The sequence below is a fragment of the Erpetoichthys calabaricus genome, chromosome 6, assembly GCF_900747795.2.
Source record: "Erpetoichthys calabaricus chromosome 6, fErpCal1.3, whole genome shotgun sequence".
In the NCBI taxonomy this organism is placed as follows: domain Eukaryota; kingdom Metazoa; phylum Chordata; class Cladistia; order Polypteriformes; family Polypteridae; genus Erpetoichthys; species Erpetoichthys calabaricus.
Genome location: NC_041399.2, coordinates 80,652,465 through 80,674,659, shown reverse-complemented (window position 1 = coordinate 80,674,659; position 22,195 = coordinate 80,652,465). Strand labels below are relative to the sequence as shown.

The following is a 22,195-nucleotide window of genomic DNA, read 5'->3' as shown; positions in this document are numbered from 1 at the left end:
CGCGAGCCCTAGCAGGGTGTTTGGCTGACAGTAATGGTGAGTGCTGGTGGGGAGCAGGAGTGACCAGGAGAAGGTTGGCTCGCCGCAGCCAAGACAGCGGGAGTCTGAGATTTGGAGTGGAACCACAACTTGAATGTCCTGGCCATTGGGGGAAGCCAAGTCTCAGTCTGGCGGATGGCTGAATGAAGCCAGGGATCAGGAGGCCACCAGACCAGCCAAGTGGAGAAGGTCAGCTGTAGGTAGGATGACTCCCCTGGTGCATAGCCTGGATGGGAGAAGCAGGGGAGTTGCCAGTAGAAAGAAGGCACCGGGCTTTGTTTTTAAAAGGATCTGCTTCCAGCCATTGTTTTAATCCCATTTTTAACTGGATTTATTTATTGGATTTTAACCTCCACATTTTTTCACTTGCTTTTAATGGATTTATTTAATGATTGGGGTTGATACAGCAGACTTGGGGTTGGGTTGGGGCATATTAACTGTGATTGACAGTGGGGCTGAAAGGGCTGGTGTTGACTTTAGCTGCCTTATCATTTTCCTTTTCTTTCTGAACCCATTATTTTCTGCTCATGCTTATTTGTACTCGCATATAATATACTGTAAATACAGGATAACCTAGAATGATAATAAAAAAAAAAAAATTGTAAATAAAACAAAAAGGGTGTTAACGGAGATCAGCTCTAGCCGTCCATCTCATGCAAAGGACAAGCATACTCCTTCTCACAAGTTCATTATTGTTACTCAAGTATTATTTTATTCATAGACAGTAATTTTTTGCCTATTATAAAATCGTGTAAGGACAACGCTATTGTTTTCTCCAACCAAGCTCCTGTGATCATGAAGCTTAACTTATTATTTCCTACACACTCATCTTGTAGCTGGCATCTTAACCCCCTGTCATTAGCTGATGAGCACTGTACAGAATTTATATCCAAGCAAATTGATTGTTTTCTGGAGACAAATGCACCCACAGAGGTCTCTGCAGAGATATTCTGGGATACTCTGAAGGCATTTTAAGAGGACAGATTATTCCATATCTTTTTCTCAAAAATTGGAAACCAAGAAACCAAGGTGTCCGAGTTAATCAGCAAAATTACCAGAATTAGATCTAGAATATGCCATGGTTCCAAATGAGGCACTGTATAGGACAAGACAATCAGAATTTAACCTCTTGACTACTAGAGAAATTGAGTATTATTATGGACACGGAGAGAAGACCAATAAGATTTTAGCTCAACAAATCCACAAGCAGGAAGTCCACAATGCGATAACAGTAATTACCAATGTAGATAGAGATAATATCATAGAGCATAAAAATATAACCCACACATTTAGAGTTCTGCAAGCCCAAATATTCTATTTGGTCTAAAGAAGGTAAGACACAATCTCACAAGTTCTTTGACTCAATAAAAAGACCACAGCTAGATACTCTTAGTGCTTTGGAGCTGGATAAACCATTAACACTCTCTCTGAATTACTAGATGCTATAAACTCACTTCATAGCGGGAAAGCAGCCAGACCTAATGGCTACCCAGTGGAATATTATAAAAAAAAAATCAGATAAGTTAGCTCCACTATTAGTAATTTTTACAGAAGCTAAAGACAGCAAAATTCTACCACAAACTTTTCACCAAGCATTCATTTCTGTCTTTCCTAAGAAAAATTATAACTTACTGCAATGTGCATCACATAGACCAGTCTCACTCCTCAACAATGATGTTGATACTCTCCCAAGTTCTTGCTAGAAGCAGTGTATTCTTCTGTGATATCGCAAGAACAAACAGGATCTATTAAAGGCAAACACTTACAGGAGCTTTTAATCTTCACTGTTAGATTTAAGGGGTGAACATATTATATTAAACAAACACCCCATAGATCTTAGTATCTTTGGATGTTGAAAATGCATTTGACATGGTTGAATGGGACTACTTATTCACCACATTGCACATGATTGAGTTCAGCCCAAACATATGTTCTTGGATCAAACTACTTTATACTAGTCAAGAAGCCTCAGTCCGCATTAGCAACATTATTTCAAACTTGAACGTATGTACTCGACAAGGATGTCTCCTATCACAATTTCTCTTTGCAATCACCGTTGAGCCATTGCCTGTTTACTTTTGAAATGCATCAGAAATAAAGTGGATTTTCAGAGATTGATTAATTAATCAGAAAATATTATTATATGCAGATGATATGATACTGTATATATTTGACCCACAAAATTCCTTGCCAGCAGTCCTAAAAGATATTTGGACTTAAAATTAATTGGAATAAAAGTGTTTTTTCCAGTGAACTCTCTAGCACACAATACTAAACTGAACACCTTCCCATTTATCTTAGCAGATCAGTTTAAATATCTAGGGATAAATATTATAAGTAAATATAATGCTCTTTTTCAACAAAATTTTGCTGTCTGTATGCAAAAATTAAACAAGATTTTAATGGATGGTTCACCCTCCATCTCACATCAGCAGGGAAAATCAATACTGTTAAGATGAACACCCTTCCCAAGCTTCTTTTTCTAGTTCAAATCATCCCCATATACAGTAACAAATCTTTTTTTTTTTTAAGAAATTAGATTCAATTATAACCTCATTTATTTGGAGTTCTAAACATCCATGCATCCAAAGGGCAACTCTACAATGACCTAAAGCAGAAGGGGGCTGCACTCCTTAACTTTCAATTTTATTACTGGGTGGCAAATATACAGGCCATAAAGACCTCAACAGCGACACAAATAGAATTGAAATCTTATAGTATTTCTTTATATTCCCTGCTCGTTAATAATCCTTTTGCCCTTCATCCATTCAGAATATGGAACCAATGTAGGAAGCACTTTTAAGACAGATAAGCTCTTATCTGTTGCACATTTACATGGCAACCACACTTTTTCACCCTCTCAAACATACACTGTGATTAAAATATTTAGAGACTTGTACATCGATAATGTTTTTGTTTTTGCATCCAATGTGCAATTAAGCTTCAATTTTAACTTCTCATCAACACAATTTTTCCACAACTTTCAAGCTAGAAACTTTGCTAAGTGGAACCTGCCTAATTTTCCACACCTTCCAGCTATTTCTAACCCAGAAGAAATATTGATCAGTCTTGGAGATAGCATCCCCACAATTTATATAAATGTTTTAAAGTCCCTTCCTTTCAAAGATCCCAGGGCACAATGGAGAAAGGATCTTTAACTTGACATTTCAGAAAAGGAATGGAAGGTAGTCATGCAGAGAATGCAGTCTAGCTCCATATGCGCAAATTACTTAATTATTCAACTTAAACATTACTATTGAGTGCATTTATCTCAATTAAAACTATCCAAAATGTTTCCAAGGCGAGATTCAACCTGTGAAACGTTGCAGTCTAGCTCTAGCCTCACTGTGTCTCGTGTTTCGGGCGTGTACCAAATTAACATTGTTTTGGACAAAAATCTTTGAATGCCTATCAGACATCCTTGGTGTCATAATCACTCCTAAGCCTTTAACAGTTTGTTGTACTCCCAGATGGGCTTAAAGTGGAGAAGGACATACAAATCGTAATTACCTTTATCTCACTACGAGCATGTAGACTTATCTTGCTCAGCTGGAAGAATCCCAATTCACCACATTTAAGTCAGTGAGCAACTGATGTCTTATACTATCTGAAACTGGAAAAAAAAATCTAATTCTTACTCAGAGGATCTATTCAAAACTTTTTTAAAATATGTCAGGAGCTAATCAGTAACATTTTAGAAAAAGCTTCTATATTGGGGAAAAGTGTACTCTTCCTTCCTTGCTGCTTCAAAGTTTTGTTTGGTTGGCTGGATCTCCTCTCTTTCTTTTGGGTTAGGGGTGAATGTTGGTTTTGTTAAGTTTGATTTAATAGTATGGTGTTTGCATTTAATTAAAATTAATAAAAATAAAAAATTAATTGAACAAAAGAAACAATTTAATGTCAGTGAAAACAGATTTCAGCAAATCGTTCTATGAATTACAGATATAAAACACAAAATAAATGATTGCAGAATGATATAGTAGATGCACCTTTGGCAGCAGTTATTGCCATGAATCTGTATAGATAGTTCTCCATCAGCTTTATAGACTCTGCAATTATTTCACATTCTTGTTTGCAAAACTGCCCAGAATCCATCAGAATGTATGTGGATTGTGAGTGTACAGCATTTTTCAAGTCCAGCCACAAATTCTTAATTGCATTGATACCTGGACTTAGGCAAGGCCAGTATTTGGGCCACATGTATTAAATGCTCAGAAACATGCAGAAGTCTGGTATTATAAAACAAACAATCTTGGCTTGAAAAATTGACTTAATGTTACTGTCACATTCAGCCATGCTTAAGTTCCATGCAGACTTTTTTGATGTGGGCATTTTAGTGACTACAGGCAGCAGGACAATAAAGTGTAGAGAAAAAATTTGTTTTATGGCATGTCAGTGCCATTTTGATGCTTTTCTCAGTTAACTTACATGTTCTCTCAAAACAGTTGTCTTCAACACTGGTAATAACATTAGGTATATGCATTACATGTTAATTGCCTTAGTGTGTAAACTATCTATTTTGTCTGTAAAAAAAAAAAAAAAAATGTGTGTGTAACTGGCAATAGCTGTGTTACCAAGAAGCCAACTGTCACACAGAGCTTTATCTGCATTCCCCACTGCTACTTGATAGAATAAAAGAATCATGAATTTAGCTGGGCCACTACAGAACAGCATTTGTCAACCACATAAAATAAAGGAATTGTGGGTTCAGCTGGGACACATATCAACAACATTTGTCACACACATTTAAGCATCACATGTTAACTGCCTTTGAATCAATACACATATCACTGCACTCAAAACTCCTAGGGGAACTTCCTGCTCACCTGCATAGTTATTCAGTTCCACTTCCAGCACTGATTATAGGTGGTATGATGTGACTAAGGGGTGATTTATGACATTTCTGACCAATCAGCCAATTCACGCTGAAAAGTGCCAATCGCCAATTATACCATTGCTGTTAAAGCCTGAGGACGGCTCTGGGAAGTCTCAATCAGTTACAAGCCAGTCATCATGAGCCAAAAAATCATTGTAGTCCCTAAAATCTCACTCCATGTGTAGCCCATGACACTGCTGTAACAAAAGTTTGTGCAGTACCACATAACATGCCATGGAAATATGGACTTTCATACCTGAGTTATCAATGACCAAGATCCTTTCCCTCAGGATGTTAATGCAGTGACATGGAAATATGGACTTTCATACCTGAGTTATCAATGACCAAGATCCTTTCCCTCAGAATGTTAATGCAGTGACAGTTCAGAGACATTTTGGATGTTTACATCAAATGTGGAGACTAGTATGTAGTGGCATCATTGTCATTTACTTGGCTTTTTTTTTCTCTGCTCTCTTCACTCAGCAATTGTAACTCACTCTTGTTTTTTTCCTTAAGAAAAACCCGCAAAAAGAATGTTTGCGATATCCATTTCAGTCAGTAATATCTCAAGTTCACATTCACTGAAGTTTTATTTTTTGTGTTCTTCTTGTGGTTTGTTGTATAGGCATAACTCCGGAACATGGCCAGATATGTATGGTGATTAAATCATGAATATTCAAAAAAAAAAATGCTCTTTTTAAGCCAAACATCTTTACTGAAGGGAGGTGACAGGGAGTGGCTAAAAGCATATGCATAATTTTAAGTTGACTTGAGATTTATAAAGGTACTTGACATGACTGTGGCATACATAATGATTTTTAAAATATAAATTTGATTTTTGGGCGTAAATGTTTTTGCCTCTTGAGCATAACAAAAAGTTTAGTATGGAATCAAAGCAAGACTTTATACATGAGGTTCCAAGACAGAAGCCACTTATAAGAGAGGTGCCCCATGAGAGATACTGTCATTTTTCAAAGTTGTTTCTGTACGTTACACTAAACCTTCAAGTTAGTCAAAAACTATACTGATATTTTTATATGGCCAAGGGTATCACCTTGCAAATGATGTATAAGTAACCAGGTTGTCTGCTATCTTTCATTAGTAAAAATTGTGATTTGAACACATAAATGACGACAGAAGCAGCACATCATAGCTGAGTAAACCTTATTTTTTCAAACATCCCGCTTAAGCTGAGCCACATGCAGTTACAGGCTGAGGTTCAAAACATTCAAATGATGTTTAGTTGTGATGTGAGTGTCCATTCATAGACGCTTTACAGATTTGCATAAAAAGTATGAAATATATTACATGTGCAATAGCACCGTTGGCTTCTGTCAGTCTATGGAGGCTGTTTGACCCACAATAAGACTTCAAATTTGTAGTAGGAAAATGTTGCCTTTTTCAAAAACACAGAAAGCATATTGTTGAGAAAATCCTAGAAAAGTTACAGAATACCTTGGACCAGATTTTGATAACAGTTTGGGCTCTGTTGAGAGTGATGCGTTTGCTGAATACTTACCTTTGACTTGTAAGTATTGTTCACAGTAAAACTTTGAAGCTTCACAGTCTGCACACCCAAAACCCGAAAACTTCCTCAAACTCTCTCGATTGAATGTGACTGAATCATGCTACAGTATGTGAACTTTCTAAGTGACTATTCTTTGATCGAATGTACTTGTATTGCGTCGAATCTGCTGGCTGTTTCATTAGGTGAAAACACCCCCGCAACCCCCTCTGATCTCCCAATTTCAACCCCCAATTGAATATTATTGAAACACACCATGCGCATTTTCACAGGAGAACACTCTTCAATTTAATGTATTTATATCATACTGCTTGGATTCTAATGCAGGGACAGCTCATTGGTCAGATGTACTTGTACAGAAGTGCTTGTGTTTTTTAATGCAAAACTCTGCCTCTTTGATCGAATGTCACTTAATTATGCTGTGTGAAATTTTTCAGTTGACAGCTCTTCAGTTGAATGTCCTTGCATCATGTGGGGACATCCCCCACCTCATCTTTCCCCAATCGATTGAATGTTACTGATCTACTCCACTGTTTTGAGTATGGCAGTTTTCGACTAGCATGCAAAAAAAAGTGCAACTTAGTTTGAATGGATACTCTATATTGGCCCTTGTGTAAATGAATGGTTTAGGTTTATATGTTTGTGACTAGCTCTGGAGCCTTGTCCACAGCTGCCAAGAAAGACATTGCCTTAACCCTGTGAACCAGTACTAGAAAAAGCTGGTGTGAAAATGTACAGTATGTATGTACTTGGTTTATTAAAATTTGTACGTGAGCATCAGTAGGCTTTGCGCCCTACAACAACTATTTATTGTAATCCCTCGCTATATCGCGCTTTGCCTTTCGCAGCTTCACTCCATCGCGGATTTTATATGTAAGCGTATTTAAATATATATTGCGGATTTTTTGCTGGTTCACGGATTTCTGCGGACAAGGGGTCTTTTAATTTCTGGTACATGCTTCCTCAGTTGGTTTGCCCAGTTGATTTCATACAAGGGACGCTATTGGCAGATGGCTGAGAAGCTACCCAACTTACTTTTCTCTCTCTCTTGCGCTGACTTTCTCTGATCCTGACGTAGGGGATTGAGCAGGGGGGCTGTTTGCACACCTAGACGATACTGACGCTCGTCTAAAAATGCTGAAAGATTATCTTCACGTTGCTACCTTCTGTGTGCAGCTGCTTCGTGAAGGCGACATGCTGCACGGTGCTTCGCATACTTAAAAGCTCAAAGGGCACATATTGATTTTTCACTGTTTGTTTTTCTCTGTCTGTCTCTCTCTCTCTCTCTCTCTCTCCCTGCTCCTGACGGAGGGGGTGTGAGCTGCCGCCTTCAACAGCTTTGTGCCGCGGTGCTTCGCATACTTAAAAGCCATACAGCTCTATTGATTTGTTTGCTTTTCTCTATCTCTCTGACATCTGCTCCTGACGCGCACTCCTTTGAAGAGGAAGATATGTTTGCATTCTTTTAATTGTGAGACGGAACTGTCATCTCTGTCTTGTCATGGAGCACAGTTTAAACTTTTGAAAAAGAGACAAATGTTTGTTTGCAGTGTTTGAATAACGTTCCTGTCTCTCTACAACCTCCTGTGTTTCTGCGCAAATCTGTGACCCAAGCATGACAATATAAAAATAACCATATAAACATATGGTTTCTACTTCGCGGATTTTCTTATTTCGCGGGTGGCTCTGGAACGCAACCCCCGCGATGGAGGAGGGATTACTGTATATAGAAATCCATGTTAAAATAATGGGTTTTTAGCAGTTTTTTAACACTAGAATTGCTAAAGCCTACGAAAAAACTCTTAAAACTCTAAAAACCTACCTTAAATCCCTTCGCACCTCTCCATCAGCATCTTCTCTCCTGTAAATGTGCCGATAAAGGCAAGCAGCCTGCTATTCCATCCCTCCACCACCGCAGAATGTGCACAAAGTTCTCCCAGCTCATGCCTTGATTATCTGGGAGTGAAGTGCTGGAGTTTTAGAGTGGAAATAATAGATTGTTATTTGGAACACATGCATTTCATGTGTGTTCCGTTTCTAAAATAATCTGTGTAAACACATTTGTTAAAACAGAAATGTTTTTCATATTTTAGTAATAAATGACAAAATGTAGGCATAAACTATATAATGTGTGAAGCCTGAAGTCCAAAGATCAAATAAACACTTTCACAAAAGGTTCAAGAACGATGCAACAGCTTCCGTGGCATAGCGGTAATTGCTGACTTGTAATCGAGAGTCTCCGGTTCAATCCTGACTGTCTCCTATATATTTACCGTTTTCAGCATTGAGCTGCTGCTGTTGTTAATATTATATAGTAAACACATACAGTTAAAGTAAAAATTTATGTGAACCCCTAGGAATTATCTATATTTATATCTAATTCCAATATAAAACATGGTTGTATCTTCATGTCAGTCACAATAATGAACAAACACTCCTATAACTAAAGATACACAGATTTTCAGAGAATTTTTGACAATATTGAATAAATCATTCAAACTATGAAACTGAAGGCTGGAAAAAGTAAGTGAACTCTAAGCTAATGACTTTTTAAAACACTCACTGCAGTCAGAATTTAGCACATCTGGAGTCCATTTAATGAAACAAGTTGAGGTGTGGCCTAGAATTACTTTGATTGATAAAAAACACTATAAAGTTTGAGTTTGAGCTTTTGACAAAAAGCATATCCAGTTGGGAATCATGCCTCGCACAAAAGAGCTGTCTGAAGAGCTACGATCGAGAACTGTTAATCTACATAAGGCTGGAAAGGGTTACAAAGTCATCTCAAAAATTTTAGATATTCATCAGTCTACTGTTAGGCAAGTTGTCTATAAATGGAGACAATTTGGTATTGTGGCTACTCTGCCTAGAAGTGTGCGCCCTGTCAAGATGACCCCAAGAGCACAACGCAAAGTCAGCAATGAGGTAAAGAAGAACCCTAGAGTGACAGCAAAGGACTTGAAGTCATTAGAACTGGATAACATCTCTGTTCATGAGTCAACTATACGCAAAATATTGAACAAGAAAGGAGTCCATGGCAGGACACCAAGAAGGAAGCCACTGCTATCAAAAAAAGAACATTGCTGAACTCCTGAAGTTTGTGAAAGAGCACTTGGACACTCCATAACGGTACTGGGAAAATGTTTTGTGTAGTGATGAAACCAAAATTGAAGTATTTGGGAGGAACAAGCAGAACTTCATTTGGCATATAAAGAGCACTGCATATCAACATCAAAGCATCATCCGTACAGTAAAGTATGGTGGATGGAACATCATGATTTGGGCCTGCTTTTCTGCATCAGGACCTGGACAGCTTGCCATCATTGAGGAGAAAATGAATTCACAAATTTATTAACAAATACTCCAGGATAATGTGAGGGTGTCTGTCCATCAACTTAAGCTCAGAAGAGGCTGGGTGATGCAACAGGACAATGACCCCAAACATCGCAGCAAATCCACAGCACAGTGACTTCAGAAGAACAAACTCCGCCTTTTGGAGTGGCCCAGTCAGAGCCCAAATCTCAATCCTATTGAAATGCTGTGGAATGACTTGAAGAGAGCCATACACAGTAGACAACCAAAGAATATGGAAGAGTTGAGGTAGTTCTGCAGGGAAGAATGGACTAAAATTCTCCCCGCACGATGTGCAGGTCTGATCTGCAGATACAGGAAGCCCCTGGTTGAGGTCATTGCTGCCAAAGGAGGGTCAGCCAGTTATTACATCCCAAGGTTCACTTACTTTTCCCACTACCACTGTGAATGTTGAATGCGTTTATAAAATAAAGATATGAAAGAGTAGAGGTTTTTGTGTGTCATTGGCTTAAGCTCATTGTGTATATCAGTACCTGTGACTTTGATGAAGATCAGATCACTTTCTATGACCAATTCATGCAGTTAAACCAGATAATTCCAAAGGGTTTACATACTTTTTACTTTGACTGTACATTTGGTTTGCGTCTGTAACAGCCGGTGTACATTTATAGTAATCTACTTTTAGGACTTGAGTGACAATCTGATGATGTTTTAGGTCATATTTATGCAGAAATATAGAATATTCTAAAGGGTTCACAAACTTTCAAGCGCAGCTGTATTTTTCCACTCTGAAGGGAACCTGCACAGTGCATTGTTGGCTGCAGACTTTTCATCCATGTATTCTCCAGTCCTTTGGCAGACACACTACCTTATGGTTTCTGTCAGTCCAGAACACCCACTTCCATTTTGCAACCCATTCGTCATCGTTAGGAATGCCAGTACCTTTCAGCTCAAGGAAAATTCATTTGTCTGCTTAATTGAACTGAAGTCTTTTTAGGCAGTGCTAATGCAATTACAAAGGTTTCTCTAATAACCAAATAGCATTTAAACATAAGTAATCAAGGATAAGCTAAGGGAGTTTATCCTTAGAGCACTGATATAATAGCTGCTGAAAATGGGGCTTTACAGCCATATGTGAATGATAAATTAAAAAATCACTCATTTCAAGTATTAATAGCCATTAGTAATACATTGGTTGTGTTTTTAAATCAATTTAATGGTATCTTGATAACAACAGGTGTCACATATAGATTTCTTGTTGATTCTAAACCTTTGAATGGTAATATGCGTATATATACATGTGTGTACATAAGCAATACTTCCAATTTTTAGTGTATTGAAATCTAGCATTTTTACTTCCTTTGTGTGTGTTTTACATTTACTTACTTATCATTCCAAATATACTTTACTCTGTCTTAAAAGTTCTTTTCCTAGGAAGAGGGAGAGAAATTTGCAAAGAAAGAGCTGAGCTGGATTTCTTTTTAAATAGCCAAATTTCACTTACAGCTTATTTAGTTTTTAATTCCTTTTTCAAGCAATGTGGATACACTGTTTTACAATAGTTGTGCAATCTCAAGAACCAGATTAATATCCAATAAAGTTTTTGCCTTAAGAAATGTACATATTTGGTTAACTTTTAGTCTTTATTCCATGTAAAGGCTTAAGGAAACCTGGATCCAATTGTAATGTTCAAGAATAGACAAGTTATTCTTATATTTAATTTAAAACATTTACACCGCCATTTTATGTGACAGATTAATAAATGCCATAATTGTGAAGGAATAACTTCAACTTGAAAAATACCAAACTTGCACTTTGACATGAAAGCAAACTTCATGATGCATTTAAATAATAAAAAATTGGGTCATTTTAAGAACTTAATATTATATTATTAACAGCTGCAGTAGAAGACATTCAGGTAAAATTGAATTCACTGCCTTAACATTGACAGTAAGAGATACAAACAAGGTTGGAATAGTATGAACAATTGACAACTTCTTAATACAGAAATGAGCCTTGTCTGAATATTCAACAGTGTACAATCTGTCAGACACTCTAGATGCAAACCATTATTGACTGTTACAGGAAACCTTTGCAGTATTTGCCCCTTTTGAGGTTCTGATTTCACATTATTCCAGTGGTTAGTGTGAGTAAATGTCTTTTCACTCAAGAAAATGAGGTGGACAGGACCATTAAGGCAATGATGGGCCCCCTCCTTGCTGCTGTGAGCAAACAGTTTAATGACATGGGTACTGAGCCATTGTACTCTGTGGCAACCATGCTAGATTGAAGATACAAAGTTAGTAATGTATAAGTACACCTCTCTTTGAGCGGGTGTGATTTAAACAAATACTGCAATTGGGCTGTCACCTCAACCAAAAATTAGGGTTTGAATATTCACATTAAGAATAGGTATGTGTTTTAACATGGGTTAAAATTCAAAGATTTACACCTTTTGTTCTTTTTGTATTTATATTATGATTACTACTTTTACTTGTTTATTTGCAGATAGTTTGTAAGGTTTGAACTACTTAAAATTGTGCACTGTCATTTAAAAGATCCTTGTAAAAATTCAAACAGATGTGACATATAACAGGATTTTCACATGTATATAATGACATCATCAAATAAGAAAGCTAAGCCAAGAACACTTTGCACTGCCTATACACCAGACAAATATTTTTCCCACAGCTTTACTACTTTTTATTCCTAGAAGTCATAACAAACAGTTTTCACGCTCATCCTTCTTTAATTAAATTCATACTAGCCGATGCTCGCCATAACATACGGCGGTGTAAGAATAGGAACGGAAAACGGTGAGAAAGGAATTCAGAAATCAAGAAAAAATAAATACTTCTTGAAAGGCAGAGTTGTGAATAGGTGTTTTGGTGGAGAACATTGAGGTGTTGTGGTAAACATTGAGAAGGTAGTTCTGCCGTATCTCTAGTTTTACCTTCCCGAACTTGAAGAAGCCATTGAACAAATTGAGTTTCACTTTCGAGAGCTCTCATATTTTTTGTGAGTTTTAGGACTTTCATTTCGTTCCACAGCCTGTGTTTGTTGATGGAAGAGGCAACGGTGAGGGCTCGAGAACCGCGGAAGATACCAGGCAGTATTTGGCAGAAATTAGGGATACTGTTGTTCATTTTATAACAAAGGCTTAAGAAACATCCGTCGCAGTATAATGAAAATAGGAAGGAGCGAAACGAATAGCAAGGAGCGAAACCAATGCCAATGGTCGACAGAGTACCTTCCTGTAGCAGGGTACGGAAAAGACTCCCAGGCGCACACATGGCTGAAGTGAAAGGTCACACGGTCAGGCTAGATATAGGGCGGTGATGTGACACCAATGGGGTCATGAGAGATGAGCAGGGAACGCTGTAGTCCAAAGGAGGAATAGGAATCAAGAAAAGTGGCGTGGGGGTGTATGGGAGGCCTCAGGCAGCGTGGAGAAGGGTTTGGAAGAGCAGGAATAGGAATCGAGAAATGCTGTGTCGGCTGCGTGTGGGTGGGACCGGTTTTGAAGAGGAGCCGCAGGCAGCGTGGAGAAGGGTTTCGAAGAGGACGAATAGGAATCGAGAAATGCCGTGTCGGCTGCGTGTGGATGGGACTGGTTTTGAAGAGGAAGCAGGATGAACCAGAAGAGAAATATATGTAAGAGATACTTTCACTCTGTATGTGCTTAACAAATGAAACGACTGTATTTCCTCAGTATAATTATGTATCAAATGCTGGGCAGTCGCACTACATCTTTTGACATCTGGAAATGAAATTAAATATTGGGGGGAGGGGGGTATTAATTGTTTGTGTTTGAGCAGTCACTAGTTTATTATGTGACTTACAGTGCATATCGTCACTGGCCCCTCCCTCTCTTTGATCATGCCTCTTTGCATTGTATTTTCAAGTGATACATTCTTGTGAGTCTTCATATGATTCTTTTAAGCAACAGTGCACATGCACTTCATGCTTTATAAGTACAATGCAAAATAAAGATGTTAAGAACATAGATACAAAAAAAGCTCTTAAATTACAAATGTACAGTACATGTAGCACATAGATGTTTTAACCTATGATTTAATATGTTTAAAATATACTTTTAACTAGGGGGCTTCACCGTTGTGAAGAGGGGGGCTAAAGGCACCCCAAGTAGACACGGTTGCTCCTCCGAAACCCCCTTTTAAATGGTGATGCAGTGGGAAACGAATACAGTTTTTTTTATTTTTATTTTTTTTTAAAAACCTCTTCTTTGCTTGATTAGCTGCTGACTTGCTGCTGCCATGCCACATGATCTACAGCTTGCGCAGAGCTTCGAAAATTCAAAAGCCACTATCCTTTTGTCTCACTGTCTTGTCTCTCTTCTCCCCCAGACATCCTCTGCTTCTGTTGGGGGTCCCGCTTCCGAGGCGCGCCCCTATGAAGAGGAAGATTTTCTATTCTTTTAATTGAGAGACGGAACAGTCCCCTCCGACTACACACGGAGCTCGATTCACTCCTGAAAGAGACCTATGTTTGTTTGAAGTATTCGAATAACGTTTGTGTCTCTAAAATCTCCTGTTTATCTGTGCAACTCTGTGACCCAATCATGTCAGCGTATGTGGATTTCACTTTCACCAAACAACAAATCTTTTAAATCTAATGGATACACCCCTTCATTGGGAAGAAACACTACTTTTCCCTGATGGCAACAGGAATTAGATGATCTACAAGTCACTGACTTAAAGTTTAAATTCGAAAAATATATTCGATCTCCATTCGCTGTTTCGTTATTTCACCAAGTAATAATTTCCGTTTGCGCTAATGCGATTTTTACTATCATTTTTTTGAGACCTTCTAATTTTCATACTTACATTATCTCTAACCTGTATGTGTATCGCACCAACGCTTTTGAATTCTTTACAACGTTCTACTTTGTCATCTACTCTTTGTCTTTTATTTCCCACCCCGGACATGGTTAAATCTCTTGGCACAAAGTCTCATCTCGCGGGACGTGAAAGGATCATGACTCGTTGGAGGATAAAAAGTCTTATATCCCAAGATTTTTTTATTATAATAGAGAGATATGCATAGTTTAACCATAAAACAGTGGAACCTCGGGTCACGACCATAATTCGATCCAAAACTCTGGTCACAACCCAATTTGGTCGTGACCCAAAATAATTTTCCCCCATAGGATTGTATATAAATACAATTAATCCGTTCCGGACCGTACGAGCTGTATGTAAATAAATATTTTTTTAAAGATTTTTAAGCACAAAAATAGTTAATTATACCATAGAATGCACAGTGTAATAGTAAACTAAATGTTTACTTACTTCTTCTGTAATGTTTACTTCTTCTGCTTGGGCTCGCTCGCTCGCTCGCTGCACAGGGAGATACTGAACATGTGCGGAAATCATCGGCACGTACGGACCAGAAGGGAAACTTGCTTGTTCGTCACCAGAGTGTGTGGTCGTGAACAGATGCAAAAGTTTGGCAAACTTTTTGGTCTTAACCCGATTTGTACGTGGTCCGAGACGTTTGTGACCCGAGGTTCCACTGTATTTGGCTAATTTGAGAGCCCTAGTGTGGAGAATAACAGGCTCTTCAGAACTACCTCTAACATAATTGATGAAAGAAGGGCCAGGCTGCCACCTTCATTCATATTTTAAACAATGCTTAACTGACTTACTTATGCACCTCCCCAAAATATTGGTGCACCTCTAGTTCAAGTTTTCCCAGTGTCTCAATAGCTGAAATGTTGTTTTTGAAAAGAACTTTTTGCTCCTCATGAAATAGTGAGAAGGTTAAGGATCTGTAAAATTTGAGCCAACAACTAGTTATTTTTTTCTTTAAAGTTTTTTTTTTATTTCATGTCAAAGTTCATAGAGTCAGTTTAATGTGCTTGTTTTTTTATAAAATGTTTTTATGTTTTGTTACGATGAATTTATTGATTTGCAAAAATTACACATGGTGAGCCAGAAAGTACGACATTTCAAACGTTTATTCTACAAAAATGCTACAAGATAAATTTCATTTTGACACAAGGTATACAAAATAGAATTTTTTTTTTACTGTTTTAAAAATGATGTCTTCAAGGTGGTGGCCAACATTAGCAATACACGTTTCAAGATGATTACTGAATGTTTGCATGACTCATTTGGCCATTTCAAGGAGATAGCGTCCTTGAGATCGGTGTGTGTACACCTTCGACTTGAGATAGCCCCACAAGATGAAATCGCACGAAGCGAGATCATGCGTGGATGACATCACCACCACGCAGGTAGATCAGCATCCCCAGGAACATCTCCCACAAAACTTGCATGGATCTCTGCGCCATATGAGCTGTTGCTCCATGCTGTTGAAACCAGGCATCTACCACATCCTTTTCCTCCAGTTAGGGTCACAAAAAGTTCTCTAGCATTTCAATGTAATATTCTGAAGTGACTGTTGCTACAACCTCAAAAAAGTAAAGGCCTACAATGCCAAATTTTACAATAGTACACCAAACTGTAACATGCTCACTGTGCAGGGGTCTCTGATGAAGTTCACAAGGGTTGGTTTCTGCCCAGTAGCGAACGTTTGGCTTATTTGCACAACAATTCAAATGGAAGTGGGCCTCGTTGCTGCACATTTCGATGGAATCTCAATGAACAGTTTGCAGAATGTTCGCACACAACTCCCTACGGTTCTCCAAGTCTCCCTCAGTGAGTTCCTGCACTACCATCATTTTGTATGGATGGAAATTAAGGTCCGCATGCAAAATCCTCCTCAAAGATGCGTTAAAAATGCCTAAGGCAGAAGCATGTTTGTGAATGTCTGTGCTGAATGTCTAGGAGACTGCAAAATTGATGCCTTTACAGCTAGATGCAAAATTGATGCCCTTACAACTAGAATGTTTTCAGGTGTTCATACAGTCTGAGGACAACATAGATGTGTGCAACACTGAACAGAAAATGTCTATGTGAATTTAGCCTCCCGCTGAAGAATTGTTTTCCGATTTGGGTCATCACCATTAGGAGGAATTCTCAAGTGCATTCAGAAGGTGCATTGCGTAGTGATGATGAATTCCTTTTTTTTTTTTTTTTTGGAAGAACACTTCCATAGCAAAAGCATGGTGCACACCGGACCAAGGCATGTTGCCAACTGAAAACTACAAGGGATCCCTATCAAAGGACCCCCACTTCAACCCACTTGGCTGCCTCTACCTGGCGCAATTTTCTTGAGAAATGTAGTAGCACAAAAATGCACTCACCCTGTACTACAATTGCAATTCCTTTATTTAAGAAGGTCTTATTCTTTGTGTTTGGGAGATTAGTTCAGTAAAACAAAAACAAATTTTGTCTAAGTCATGTTGTTTTGTTTCTTCAGTTTGAGCACTGTGCTTCCAGATTGCCATTTTTAATTAAATATCTTGTACACCTAGCTCATTTAAAGCTTAATTGTTAAAGATGAAAATATTGGATTAGCATTTATATTAGCTGACTGTCAACATTTCAATATTGGTGCTGGAAGAGAAAAAGTGGAATTGTACCATCTCTATTTGCTTACTTTATTTTGAGTATTTAACAATTTTCCCAGTGTCTCAAATCAGTGCCTGTCCACTGTACACTAAGATCTGAGCCAAGCATTAAATCTTAGTCCTTAGTCTTATACAGACTGGGCCGTAGCACAAGCAAAACGTCAGAGAAAACCACTTTGTCAGTTCAATAACGGATTGAATTACTCTTCATTTCTCAAAGTGTAAAAAAATTTACTTTATGTACACAGTTATAATTTACCCTTATCTTATAGGTCTCTTTGAATAATGCTGTCTGCCAAGTATTGCTGAAATGCATTTTACAGATGTAATTTACAAACTGTTGAACTGGTACTAGTATTGTTGTTTTTTCTGATAATTGATTGTTTTATTTGCAGACAGTACCGGCCGTTAATATTCAGAAAACTGATAATAATGGAATGGCTACTTTTGAAGTATTTCAGGTGTTTGCTACTCGGTATGTAGTTGTGAAATTTCTAATTTTAATTTTACATAATTAGTTTTGCAGACCTAAAAGACTATTTAAAAATTTCTGTGTAGTTTTAATTTGAAGACCTTAGCCTCATTATGTATAAATATTGCCTTCATACTACCGTGAAAAGTTTTATATATTATTAATGTAATTTTTCTTTTTTTAGGGGTGAATATAGTATACATTTCAAAGTTAGCCATAACAAAATTAATTTTGTTGGGCCATTTGTAAAAATTAATGTCATTCCTGATTCCAATAAACCTGTAAAAATTTCTGTGGATTATGACAGAAATGCATCTTTTCCTGCTGGAGGATTTTTGACAGGTATGAGTTTTATCTTTCTTTCTAAATAAAAAAAAATGCTAGGAAAAAATGTCTCCACTTAAGCACTTAACAGCACATAGTTTATTTAATGCTGTAATTAGATGTACAACTGGCAGATGTTTTCCAGGAGTGAGGGCACCATCAGGTTCACTAAAATTATTACACACTTCTACAGGGAAAATTCAAACAAAGGAGAGGTAATCACATGGAAAAGTCTTAAGGCAACTGAGAGGCACTAATTTTGCCTGTACAATTAAAAACACGACACTAACCATTCTGTTCCCTCAGACTATGTATTGTTACCTTCTAATTGCCTAAAAATCTTCTAGCCTTTTGAAAGCACTCTGTGATCATTCCCTTTTTAACAAGGATGCCATATTGAATCTGCTTTCTGTACAAGCCACGACATGCTTTTACATTTTTGCCTGGGAGTCTTCTGAATGTTTCCTCCCTCTCTCTGTCTGTGCAGAAGACATCTTCTCTGTTTCCAACATTTATAGTATTATAAAGCCTCCCTCTGTCTGTGCAGAAGACATCTTCTCTGTTTCCAACATTTATAGTATTATAAAGTACCAACTTTCTAAGGTTACTTAAAAAATTCCCATTTCAAATGAAGTAAATTTGAAACAGTGAACAATCATAGCTATTTTCAAGGTTTTTTTCTTCCAAATAAATATTTACACATGGAAATAGTGCTGCTGCTTTGCAGTAAGGAGACTGTGGAAGATTGTGGGTTCGCTTCCCGGTTCCTCCCTGTGTCAATAGCGCTTTGAGTACTGAGAAAAGAGCTATATAAATGTAATGAATTATTATTATTATTAAATAACAATAAATGCACAATTTTGAGGCTGAGGTTCCACACACTCTCCAAGAGTCTGCTATAAGAACCTGAAAACCATCAAACCGTGCACATTTACCTTTTAGGGCTACTTATAAAATTGCTAGAGAGGAAAATAATCCAGGTACAGATGGATAACACTACAGCAGTGTTATAACATCCAAGAAAGCATGTTATCCAGGCCCTTATGCCACATTGAATTAGTCATATGAAAAAGTTTGGGAACCCATCTTAATTCTTTGGATATTTGTTTATCATTGGCTGAGCTTTCAAAGTAGCAACTTCCTTTTAATATATGACAAGCCTTATGGAAATAGTAGTATTTCAGCAGTGGCATTAAGTTTATTGGATTAACAGAAAATATATGCAATATGCATCATAACAAAATTAGACAGGTGCATAAATTTGGGCACCCCAACAGAGATATTACATCAATAGTTAGTTGAGCCTTCTTTTGCAAATATAACAGCCTGTAGACGCCTCCTATAGCCTTTGAGTGTCTTGATTCTGGGTGGAGGTATTTTTGACTATTCTTCCACACAAAATCTCTCCACTTCAGTTAAATTTGATGGCTGCTGAGCATGGACAGCCTGCTTCAAATCATCCCATAGATTTTCGATGATATTTAAGTCAGGGGACTGTGACGGCCATTCCAAAACAGTGTACTTCTCCCTCTGCATGAATGCCTTTGTAGATTTCTAACTGTGTTTTTGGTCATTGTCTTGTTGGAATATCCAACCCCTGCGTAACTTCAACTTTGTGACTGATGCTTGAACATTATCCTGAAGAATTTCTCGATATTGGGTTGAATTCATCTGACCCTGGACTTTAACAAGGGCCCCAGTTCCTGAACTAGCCACATAGCCCCACAGCATGATGGAACCTCCACCAAATTTGGCAGTAGGTAGCAGGTGTTTTTCTTGGAATGCGGTGTTCTTCTTCCGCCATGCAAAGCGCTTTTTGTTATGACCAAATAAATCAATTTTTGTCTCATCAGTCCAAAGCGTGTTGTTCCAAAATGAATCTGGCTTGTCTAAATGAGCATTTGCATACAACAAGCGACTCTTTTTGTGGCGTGAGTGCAGAAAGGGCTTCTTTCTCATCACCGTGCCATACAGATGTTCTTTGTGCAAATTGCGCTGAATTGTAGAACGATGTACAGATACACCATCTGCAGCAAGATGTTCTTGCAGGTCTTTGGAGGTGATCTGTGGGTTGTCTGTAACCATTCTCACAATCCTGTGCATATGCCGCTCCTGTATTTTTTCTTGGCCTGCCAGACCTGGGTTTAACAGCAACTGTGCCTTTGGCCTTCCATTTCCTGATTACATTCTTTACAGTTGAAACTGACAGTTTAAACCTCTGAGAGAGCTTTTTGTAGCCTTCCCCTAAACCATGATACTGAACAATCTTTGTTTTCAGATCTTTTGAGAGTTGCTTTGAGGATCCCATGCTGTCACTCTTCAGAGGAAAGTCAAAGGGAAGCACAACTTGCAATTGACCACCTTAAATATCTTTTCTCATGATTGGACACACCTGTCTATGTAGTTCAAGGCTTAACGAGCTAATCCAACCAATTTGGTGTTGCCAGTAATCAGTATTGAGCAGTTACATGCATTTAAATCAGCAAAATTACAAGGGTAACCAAATTTTTGCATAGCCAGTTTCTCACATTTGATTTAATTTCATACAACTAAATACTGCTTCACTAAAAATCTTTGTTCGGAAAACACCCCAGTACTCAGATGTTCCTAGGAAATGAAAAACATACCACTGTTATCTTTTTTGTTGAAAGTAAATTATTATGCAGGCTGAGAGGGGTTCCCAAACTTTTTCATATGACTGTACATACATTGACATGGTACTTGCATAACTTCTCAGAAGAGAAAATTAATAGGCATTAGACATGAATATCCTGCTACATGACTGACCATAAAAAGTAAAATGCCGTGTAGGGAGTATTCCAGGAGTGGAGTTCTCCACAGGTTCATCTTTGTAAGAAAAGTGGAAAGTAACCAATTTCAGCTTGGTGGAACAGTGGTGTCAAGGATAAAAGGAGCAAATTGTTTTTAATGCATATTGTGATAGACTGGCCAAATCATGCAGATTACCTCCAGTTCTGAGATGCTAACAAAACAGCTATGCTAAACATTGCCAAAGAAAGACAGTCTTGCTTAGTGTCCTGATGATCACTATATTTGGTGTTTTTAAGACCTTTACATAAAACTTTTAAATCCTTGGCATTAACAGTCATTTTATATAACTGTGTCCATGGGGTGAAAAATAAGATTGAGACCGTTTAGAAATTGTGCTTCTGTGTCTTTTATTCTGCCTGTGCAATCATTTCCTTAGGCAGAGAGAGGGAGTGTAACAGTCATTAGGTACAAGAAAGTCAGTATTATACTATGTTGACTAAATCAAAGACACACAACCATCAAAACAACTGATTCTCTCAAGAAAATCTAGATGCGCAAAGTTCTAAAACCACAATCTCCATATAGATCTGTAATTTAGTAAAACAATATATGAACATGCAGAGGAAACAGTGAGAGGTAAATCAAGGCGATACTCAATGCATTTGGTGGTTGTGACATGGTCTGAACTGGACCATGATCAAATAAGTAGAATATATAAGCCAACAACTTGAAAGTCCTTCCAAGTACATATGAGGTACCAAACTCTGAACCTGACATGATCACGTCTTCATAGACAAAGAATGGCCCACTGTCTTGGAGAGTATTTCATGCTGGACAATATTTTTGTCATTATGAAAAGCATTTATTCTGTTGTTCCTATGCTTAACTTTTAAATCTGTTATTGCTTTACACATTTTTGAACTGTTAAACCTGGCTAGCTCTAATCTGTCTGTGGTTAGGATGTTCATGCTTTTTAAAATGTCAGTTACATTCCAGAAGTAAAGCACGCACAACATATCTTTTGAGGATCTAGTCATTTGCAAGATGTTTCTTTTCCTTACAGTGTTCAAGGTCAGTGTTCTTTCAGAAGATGAAGAAGTAATGAGAAATTTAAATCCAGCTGTCATGACAATGTGTTTATGGAAAGGTGTGAGTAATGGTTCCCGACCACCTGGCAATGTGAGTTGTTTAAAATACCAATGTATTATTTTGCCATTATGATGGATAGCAAATGTATAATATGTAAAGTTTACAAATGCTTTGCCTCAGATTGCATTTTATATCATGATGGTAATGTTTAACTAAAATCTCCATATGTTGTCGTAAACCTGATAAAGAGTTGATAACGAGATTTTTTAAATATGCACTGAAAATTGG

General features: G+C 37.7%; 1 protein-coding gene across 1 annotated transcript in view; it reads left to right on the top strand.

The window, feature by feature from the left end:
- smchd1 (structural maintenance of chromosomes flexible hinge domain containing 1) overlaps positions 1 to 22,195 on the top strand; it is a 509,382-nt gene that overhangs the window by 352,482 nt on the left and 134,705 nt on the right. The window contains 3 exon segments of the mRNA XM_051928888.1: positions 17,646 to 17,725; positions 17,907 to 18,064; positions 21,882 to 21,997. Coding sequence (XP_051784848.1) covers positions 17,646 to 17,725; positions 17,907 to 18,064; positions 21,882 to 21,997 — 354 coding nt within the window.